The following is a 10,278-nucleotide window of genomic DNA, read 5'->3' as shown; positions in this document are numbered from 1 at the left end:
CACAAGACAAAAACGTTAAGATGTTATTGGGTGTATTAAAATAAAATCAAAAATAGAAATATTAAGTATGTACACAGTAGCGTAAGTGAGAGGGGCAGACACAGCCGTTTCCAATTGGCGTTGACAGTGGAAAACGCAGGTAACAAAACTGCTCTGGTCACCAGAGGCTTCTCCATGACTCCTGATTCCTACTTGAAAGTAGTCTCTCACACACCTTACACATTTTAGAAAAGATTACCGAGTCACAAGAATAGCCCCAAATACGTCATTTTAACTTTTTTTAGAGTACAACTAAAATATATGATTTATAAACTGTTCAAGTCACTTGAGGCAACGAGAGAAATGCTTTGTATTCTTGGAAGGTCTCGTAAAGTCCTGACAGGTTAGATAGATGTTTACTTTTCTCCCAAAGGACACCATCAGGAAAGCCTTTAGAGAATCCCGTAATTGAAATACCTGGACCATTAAAAACATTCCTCTAGAGCTTGAGGCTTCCCTGCCTTCGCTGGGAGGCCTGGGCAGTGGTGTAGCTCCAAAGGGCTCCAGCTCAGCAGTGGTCCTTCTGTGTGCCCACGCACAGCGCTCCAGCAGGGTGAGCACGTGCTGCCTCCTGTCCAGCGATCTTACCACAAGGAAAACATGTTTAATAGTCTCATTTTTCTGGGCGTGGGGTGGAAGGTGAGGAGGATTCAAATTTCCAAAGTGGGGGATGGGGGGGAGGAAACCATTCAAATTTAGAAAAGGTGTTTTAAAGCTGGTGGCTTCTCCTGTAACATTTAACAGGCTGGATTAGTAGTTTTTAAGAAAGTAAGCCAAAGCATTGAGAAGGTACNATCTGCTGTGCATGGGGGCTTAGTTTTGCTAAGTGAGTTTAGTTCTTGCTGCATCTGGGAATTTGTTGCAACAGTCTCTGAACCTGAGTCACTCGGCCCTTGTAGAGCCAGTGTGCATATTGGAAAGAGCGGGTGTTTGTATTCTGACGGGGGTCCCACTGAGCAGTGGCCACCCATTTAAGACACAGCATCCAGGGTGGTCTTCCTGAGTTAATTCATCATGTCCATCAGGAACCAGGAACACAGAGGGTCCTGGCATGAGATAGTTGGCTCCGCCAAGGCTGCTTTTGCTACGGCCTACCATGGGCTAGTCTCCACGCCCACTACGGTTGCTGCTGATACTGTCCTTCTGTGGCTGTATAGAAATCATCCAGGACACTCTGCAAGTAGTCAAAGGTTGGCCTCTCCTCTGCCTTTTCTTTCCAACACATTTTCATGATGTCGTAGAGCTCATCTGGGCAGTTCTCCATGCGTGGCATTCGGTATCCCTGTGACAGTGCGCTCATCACGTCTGCGTTGGTTCTCCCTGAGGCCAGAACAAACAAAAGCAACCAATGTAGAGGTTAGAAGCCCAGCTCAACGGCAGAACACTCAATGGCTTGCCACCAGCAGTCTTCAGCTAAGACTGAAAATAGAAGTTTCCTTGAATCTACTTACAGGTTGGGGTATGTTCTCCCCAAATTCACAAAGCCTACATCAAAAGCCAAGCAAGGTGGTACACATTTGCAATCCAAACTCTCAGGGTGGTAGGGATGGGGAGGCAGGGGAAGTAAGACTAGCAGATCTCTGGGGCTTACTAGCCAGTCAGCCTAGCCTATTTGGCAAATTCTAGGCTGGGAGACTATCTCGAAATCACTAGACACTGAAGAATGAGACCCAGTGCTGTCCTCTGTCCTCTACAAGCATGTGTATACATGTGGACCTCCACACACACACACACACACACACACACACACACACACACACCAGCATGCTTATAAGTAACTCCCTCGCATTAACATGCACATACATACTAACTGAACATGTCCAAAGAATGACCTATGGTGAAAACTTGGGGAACTGGGAGAGAGGCTCCAGGAGAAAAAAGGCAGCGGGCCTTTTACTTCAGGAACGTTTTGTTCCTTGGGTTATTCTTGGATGTGATTTTGTGTCTACTGTGTTAAACATTTACACTCAGTTTATAAGACATGATGACGCAGAACATAGCTTTAGAACCAAATCTGGTCAGTATACATTGACTCTACATACAGCTTTCTGCCTTGCTTTCTCAGATATAATCTATAGATTATATAGATTATGTATGTGCCAATCAATAGTGTTTATTTTATTTTTTAAAGATTTATTTATTAATTTTATGTATATGAGTACACCATTGCTCTCTTCAGACACACCAGAAGAGGGCATCTGATCCCATTACAGATGGTTGTGAGCCACTGTGTGGTTGCTGGGAACTGCACTCAGGACTTTTCAAAGAACACTTGGTGCTCTTAACTGCTGAGCCATCTCTCCAGCCCCAGTCAATATCGTTTAAATTAGGGGCTGGAGAGATGGCTCAGTGAGTAAGAGTACTGACTGCTCTCCCGAAGGTCCTGAGTTCAAATCCCAGCAACCACACAGTGGCTCACAACCACCTGTAATGAGATCTGACGTCCTCTTCTGGTTCATCTGAAGTAAGCTACAGTGTACCTAGATATAATAATAAATAAATCAAGGAGGGACTGAGTGAGCGGAGTTGACCTGAGTGAGCAGGGCAACCTGAGTGAGCAGAGGTCCTAAAATTTCAATTCCCAATAACCACATGAAGGCTCACAACCATCTATACAGCTACAGTGTACTCATATACATTAAATAAATAAATCTTTTTTTAAAAAGTGTTTAAATTGGTCTGTCCTGAGAACGTTCTGGGGAAGGGCTCCTCTGTTAATATTTAGTATGTACTTATTGATGTTTATTTACATGTTTTGCTGAACTCAGACAACCTTCCTTGGATCGTTGCTTTTTGGTTGCAATTTGTGTATAAAAGTACACTGAACTGACGTAAGGTTGTCTACCGCATCAGACTGTAGTCTGCCCCATCTTTCCAGGTCCTCAGATCCCATGACCTGCAGAAAGATCTGCACAGGTCGGCTGAAAAGTCGACAATATGCATACAAATCAATATTAGACCTGACTGGCCTTTTAAGTTAACCATACCAGCCCAATATGTAGTTTCTCCTTCTTTGGTGGGGAAGATTCTTTTTAGCTTCCAGAAATTAAAACTATATTGCACATATCTTATACTTCAAGACTCCCTGCCTTCCTGGCTTTCCTTCAGAGAAGACAGGTGCTAAGGAATCTCCCTGATGCAAACCTCTGAGGAATGCTTGTTCCTGCCTTGCAGGGGCTCTGGTCTCTATAGAAAAAGAATCAAAATACACTTTATAATACTTTGTATCTTTTTTTTTCTAAAATTTCATTTATTTATTTTATGTATGGGCATTTTGCCCAAATGTATGTTCTGTGGCATCTCATGTGTACAGTGCCTGAGGAGGTCAGAGAGTATATCAAATTCCCTGAGACTTATATAATTATATACAGTTGTGAGCTACCATATAAGTGTTGGGAATTAAACCCTGGGCCTCTGGAAGAGCTGTCAGTGCTCTTACCCAATGACCCATCTCTCCATTTGTACGCCTTTCAAGTTGTTTACTTGGTGAATTAACGTTGCTAAACCTACTTATGAAATATGACTTTCAAATCTGTCTCCTGAAATCCTCTGACTAGAAGGTTTCACTTGATCCTCACTGCCCAGCCAACAAGTAGATTGACATCGCTTTCTTTAGTTGGAACTTGGGTGTCCACAAAATTATGTAACTCTGACTCCTAGATACATTTCTGAGGAAATGTCTGGTTTTACTTCTCCTTGAAGTTCTAGGGTGCTGGTGGAAGATAACGCACCGGAGGGTGTGAATAGACATGGGCATGCGAGCTTGATTAGGAATATCTCGTTACTTCCTTCCTGAGGAATCCTTGCATACACAGGAGATCAGACGCCCATAAAAGATAAACTTTGTAGGAGCTCTTGAGCCTCCCTGCAGATATTTTCTTTCTTATTCTAGTATGTTCTCTTAACTCTGAAGAACACACTCAATGATGCAGACCAAGGACAGGAATGCCCATCCTGCCTGGGAAATCTGCTTTTTTAAGAGAAGAAAGAAGAAAGAATCGAAACACATCTTTTTTATCTCGAGTTAACCAACACATAAAGTAAGCTATGATATGACAAGCCTTATAGAAGAAAGGAGATGGGAGATGTACTTCCACTTACCCTAAATTCACTCAGGGTTTCTACTTAGTCTGTGGCTAGGCTAAAGTATGCAAATGTCCATTAGCTGGAGGCCTTCCGGCTCCTTCCTGTTGCATCCTTCAATCTTTCCACAGTGCTTACTACTAATCACCATGGGTCATGAGACAGCACGGAGTTCTGAGGGACGCAGTGAGATTGGTAACATGGAGAGCTGTCCTCAAGCGACACATAGCCCAGTCAGAAAGACGCTCTGACTTGGGGATGGGGAAGGTGGTATCCAGAGGGTAGGAAGTGCCAGAAACCACAGCTGGTCAAAAGCATGAGAAAGAGGAAGATGTGCTACAGAGATGAGAAAAGAAACTAGGGGTTGCTGACAGGGGAGGGGACCCAGCAGGACCATAGAATATTACTGTCTACAGTTCTTCTGGGTAAGGGGGTACTGGAGTGGAGAAGAAGCAAAAATACACCTTATAAGGTGAACTGTCTTCTCTCAGCATCAGTTAAGATCAAGACAGATATTCATAGTAGGATGAATTTTTAACTTTGAATTCACACATGGTTGGAAAAAGTCAGAGAAGACATGATGTGTCAGAACTTGTTCATTTTCAAGCCTAATTTCTCTTTATAAGAGTAAAACACACACACACACACACACACACACACACACAAAGAGCTGGGTATGGTGGCACACACCTTTAATCCCAGCACTCAGGAGGCAGAGGCAGAGGCAGAAGCAGGCAGATTTCTGAGTTGGAGGCCAGCCTGGTCTACAAAATGAGTTCCAGGACAGCCAGGGCTATAAAGAGAAACCCTGTCTCAAAAACAAACAAACAAACAAACAAACAAAAAACAAAACAAAAACCAAACCAAACCAAATCAAACCATACCAAACTAAAACAAAACAAAACAAAACAAAAAAAGAGTAAAGCAAAGTGAAGGTCCCTGCACTGAGACCTTTCGCTTCTCTTCCTAAAAACCGTATACATACAACCATAATGAGGCTACAGAAACAGTCCTGGAACAAGCCTGGCTGCACTGTGTTACTGCTGCAAACACAGAGAATGACCTGAGTACGGTGTGCCCTCCCCAAACTCATGCTGAGGACTGGATGTTATTCTGAAAGTTTTGTGAGGTGGCCTCTGTAAAACAAGGCTGCTAGGTCATTAAGGAAGATGGATGCCCTTCTCACAGGAGCCAGTGCCTGCTCTTGAGGGCCCACATGAAATCTCTTAGGAGAGAGATGTTAGGAAGTGCGTCATCCCTGCCACCTAGTTCATTCTGCATGAGCCTGCTTGCCTCTCTCCTTCTCACTTTGTAGTTCTCCACCCTACAGCAGCAAGCTCCTGAAGTCAAAAGCATCACACTGACTTCCTGCATGGAGGCCCAGCCTCAGGCCTTCTGCTCTCCCAACAGAGAGGGGCCAGAGCGAGCTGAATAGGGAAAGCTCCAGCAAGACTGTGGAGAAGGAATGCTGGACAGGAGGAGCAAGAGTCAGACACCAGGACACATGTCACACTGTGATGACACATGTCACACTGTGATGACACATGTCACACTGTGGTGACACATGTCACACTGTGGTGACACATGTCACACTGTGATGACACATGTCACACTGGGGATGGCCTGGAGGATGCTATGATGAGGGACCCATGCTGAGCAGAGAGCAGAAAGCGGTTAATCCTTTTCTGTCGATCTCTGGCTTCAAAACTGGTACAAAAGGTTGTCCATGAGGCTGGGAATTGTGTGGTCAGGGTAGAGGGGAGACATGCTTAACACTACAGCTCTCTATTTCTTGATTTTGGGACCATGTGACCATTTTATTTAATGATAAGCAAGATGGACTGCTCCCTCACTATTGAAAGTTAATAACACGTTTAGAACTTCGAGCTGCAAATCATTAGGTAGCCAGACTCTGAGAGCATTTTCTTTGAAAACCATCTATGGGTGGGGAAGAATGGCAATCTTTTATTAGAAAGTTTGACCTTTTAGTGCACATTTCCCCCTTTATTTTAAAACTGTAGGTATATTGGGGTCTTGCCTGCATGTACGTCTGTATACCATGTGTGTGCAGTGTCTCTGAGGTCAGAAGCGAGCACTGGATCCCCTGGAAATGGAGTTACAGACAGTTGTGAGCCACCATGTGGATGCTGGAAACTGAGCCTGGGGCCTCCGGAAGAACAGCCAGTGCTCCTAATTGCTAAACCATCTCTCCAGCTTCTAATGTGCATATATTATTTTTGACAAGAATAAAACTATTTAATAACAAGTAATTGTAAAGAATAAGAAAACTTCAAAAAAAAAAAAAAAGAAAAGAAAAGAAAAGAAAACTTCAGAAATTTGCCAAGAAGAAATATTAATCTACCCTATTATCTCTTTGCCTAAAGATAATAGCATTTTGATAAATTACATTTTCAGGCTCCTCCCGCCCCCATATAATTATGTTCTTTTTATACATGGCTTTATTTCTCCTCTTCTTCCCTTTTTATTCTGTAAATAGTCACATAGTCGATTAAAACACTTTTTAAAAAAGATCTTCACACACACACACACACACACACACACTTTTCTGGGTAGTGAAGGTCACGGGCAACCTAATCACAAGGGCTTTCTCTACACAGCAGCTTTGCAATAGGGTGGAGATTTCTCAGTCATCAAGGTTTGCCTGTTTCTTTGTGTAGTAAGTGGTGAACTCACTGAAGGAAGAGTGAGGTAGAGACAAAGAAGCATCTAAGCATGGCTCAGCAAGATTTGCATAAAGGGTAAGGACCCTAAGCTCTGTCAGAAGCACAGATCTCGGTAGACCGAGCTATCGTCTCTGGGGCGCTTGGTTCTCCCCTCACACTGGAGTGGGCCGTAGGGAAATGATACCTGGGTAGGGAATCTTCCCATAGGTGACGATCTCATACAGGAGAATTCCGAAGGACCACACGTCAGATTTGATAGTGAAGCAGCCAAAGTTGATGGCCTCTGGAGCTGTCCACTTGATAGGGAACTTCGCACCTGAGGAGAAAAATGTGGGCTCTTACTCAGAGTTCAAGCTAACGATGGGTTATGAGTAATTTTCTTCTTTGATTTTTTTTTTTTTAAGAAATTCAAGTAATTTACTTGGAATAGAGAAGATACAATCAAAATGAATGTGGTGTCAAACTTGTTCGCCTCCCTTTCTTGCATTTCCCTTGTGGGTCCTCCCCTCCTTAGAAGCAGTTTCTTCTGGAACCTCTATGGGGCACTGTAGCCAGTTCAACTTTAAACACAAAAGGGCATGGTGTACAGTGCAAATACATTTTCCTTATATTGTTGGCCTTTCAAACGTGTTGAACTTTGCCGGGCGTGGTGGCGCACGCCTTTAATCCCAGCACTTGGGAGGCAGAGGCAGGCGGATTTCTGAGTTCGAGGCCAGCCTGGTCTACAGAGTGAGTTCCAAGACAGCCAAGGCTATACAGAGAAACCCTGTCTCAAAAAAACCAAAAAAACAAAACAAAACAAAAAACGTGTTGAACTTTTATCTAGAGTTTAGCATGCTGACATGCACCTGTATTCTCAGCTGAGGGATGGGACATCTCTTGGTGCAAGGAATTTAAAGCTAACCTGGACAGCAATGCAGGACTCCATCTCAAAAATCCAAACCAAGCAAACCTATGAAAATGTCAAACCAAACTTTCTCTGTAGAACAGTCCAGGTTTTTCCTTAATGGACTCATTCTAGGTTTCCATGAATACATCTTCTATTTCATTTAAATTTGCCTACTTAACTTTGAGTGCTGGGGATGAATACTAAGTACACATTTGACCACTGAACTATATCCACAGCCAGAAGTATATATAATTCCCTTCAAGGAAAGCAAGATTTGGCACAGACTGTAACTCCATCACCATGGGACTGCTAAGGGGTCATAGCCATTGCTTGAAGACAGTACCTTTATTATGTCTTTGCATGGGTTTTCTTTTGCAGTGGGTTACTAAACCTGGAAGTCCCTACAAGAGCAGTAAAGACAGTTGTGTACAGCTATTGTGTGCTGGACCGTATCACTGATTCCTAGATTATGACCAGACAGTCTGGAGCAGTGCTGCATGATGGAAGGACAGAGATGCAGGGACTGAGAGCATCCCCATGCTACCACTTTCTGTTTGGTTCAATCCTGACTGTTCCTTATGGCCTTCGTATCTTTCTGGCATTTTTCAAAGACTCAGTGCTTGCTGGTGTCAACAAACCAGTGGACTCGGTTCTTGCTCATGTACTCAGAAGCTAGATTCTCTGGTGTGGATCCTGACTCAGTCCCTTACAGAGGGATCTCTAGAGCTGCAGAACCTCTGAGGTCTGTCATCAGTGGTGTGCAGCATCGAATGAGTGTAACAAACGTCTCTGCAGTCCAGGGAAGCACACATAACTTTATTATTGAGAGAAGAAATCTACCTGACAGGGTAAACCAAGAATCTTAATTTTGACAAGTTTAGTTCTGTTTTAGTTTGAGCAACTGAAATACGAGGCTGGATGTACACACACCTGTAATCCCAGCACTTGGGAGGCTAAGGCAGCAGGATTTAGAGTTTGAGGCCGGCCTGGGTTACACAGCAAGACCGTGCTACAACTCAGTGGTTGAGCTCTTGCCTTGCAAGCACTAGGCCCTAGTCTATTGATCCCCAGTACCAAAGGGTAAAACAACCCCTTATCTAAGAACCAGCAAAGAAGAAGATAGATGCTACTGTTGATGACTCTTGTTACACAGCAGCGCACCCTGTCTTTTTTTTTTTTTTTTTTTTTTGGTTTTTCGAGACAGGGTTTCTCTGTGTAGCCCTGGCTGTCCTGAAACTCACTCTGTAGACCAGGCTGGCCTTGAACTCAGAAATCCGCCTNCCTCTGCCTCCCGAGTGCTGGGATTAAAGGCATGCGCCACCACGCCCGGCAGCGCGCCCTGTCTTGAAGGTAGAAATGAGGACTGTGGGAACAGAGAGAACACATGGTGGAATTGGGGGTGGAGAAACAGGAGGGCATCAGGCACGGGGGCCAACATGTGGAAAACACAGCACAAGCCTGCAGGGAGGTGGCCTCGGTGGCCCAGCACACATACCTTCCCTTGCTGTGTACTCGTTATCTTCGATGACTCTCGCGAGGCCAAAGTCTGCAATCTTGCACATGAGTGACTCAGAGACCAGGACGTTAGCAGCTCGCAGATCACGGTGGATGTAGTTCTTCCGCTCGATGTACGCCATGCCTTCTGCAATCTGCAAACAGAAGGGGCTCAGACTTGTGTTCTAGATAGGCTGTCATGGTTGGCCATCAAGAAAAACAAAACAAACACAAACACAAAACTTGAGTTTTTGAGATCCTTTCATGTGTATTATTATTCTGATTGTTCACATTTTTAAGATAGTGCTAAAGTCACCCTTAGAATCCTTTCTAAAATCTGTCCCTAATATCTACAATGATGATAACTTCAAAAAAGGGTTTTATTTTATTTTTATTTATCTGTGTGTCTGTTCATATGTGTATGTGTGTGTTTGTGTTTGTGCATCTTTTGTGTGACAGTGTAAACATTGTATGTAGTTGCTCATAGAGGCCAGAAGGGGGCATCAGATCCCCGGGAGCTGGAGTTGCAGACAGCTGAGAGCTGCCCAACATGAGAACGGGAACTGAACTTGGGCCCTCTCTAACAGCAGTTTATGGTTTTAACTGGTGAGCTATCTCTTTAGCCCCATGGTAACGTTTTGTTTTTAAAATAACAATGTATTTCAATATTTTTAACAGGGTGAAGGTTCTTTTTAAGATCTGTAAAACCTGCCAATGCTGATATGCAGATGTCATAATCTTAGATTCTTTTTTTTTTTTTTTTAAAGATTTGTTTATTGTTATATGTAAGTACACTGTAGCTGTCTTCAGACACACCAGAAAAGGGCATCAGATCTCATTAGGGATAGTTGTGAGTCATGTGATTGCTGGGATTTGAACTCAGGACCTGGGTAAGAGCAGACAGTGCTCTTAACCACTGAGCCATCTCTCCAGCCCGTAATCTTAGATTCTTAAGTGAGGAAATATATGTTATTCTCTGGATGTTGCATCCCCCAAATGACCCTCAGTATGATCCTTATGTGTTGGCAGTTGTAAAGTAATTAGGTCAGGGGGTCAGGGAAGACTTGGTGTCCTTACGCAAGAGGCCAC

At 43.7% G+C, this 10,278-nt stretch overlaps 1 protein-coding gene across 2 annotated transcripts in view; it reads right to left on the bottom strand.

Moving 5' to 3' along the window:
• The window catches only part of Lyn (LYN proto-oncogene, Src family tyrosine kinase), a 111,012-nt gene continuing 100,734 nt past the window's right edge, over positions 1-10,278 (bottom strand). The window contains exons 11-13 of one of the 2 annotated variants that reach the window (XM_021222387.2): positions 9,191-9,344; positions 6,991-7,122; positions 1-1,359 (exon numbers count right to left, since the gene is read on the bottom strand). In XM_021222387.2, coding sequence (XP_021078046.1) covers positions 1,157-1,359; positions 6,991-7,122; positions 9,191-9,344 — 489 coding nt within the window. In that variant the 3' untranslated portion in view covers positions 1-1,156. The remainder of the gene's footprint in view (positions 1,360-6,990; positions 7,123-9,190; positions 9,345-10,278) is intronic. The other variant, XM_021222388.2, reaches the window with a different exon arrangement.

The sequence above is a fragment of the Mus pahari genome, chromosome 22 (assembly GCF_900095145.1).
Source record: "Mus pahari chromosome 22, PAHARI_EIJ_v1.1, whole genome shotgun sequence".
Taxonomy (NCBI): Eukaryota; Metazoa; Chordata; class Mammalia; order Rodentia; family Muridae; genus Mus; species Mus pahari.
This window is presented reverse-complemented; position numbering and strand designations above follow the sequence as displayed.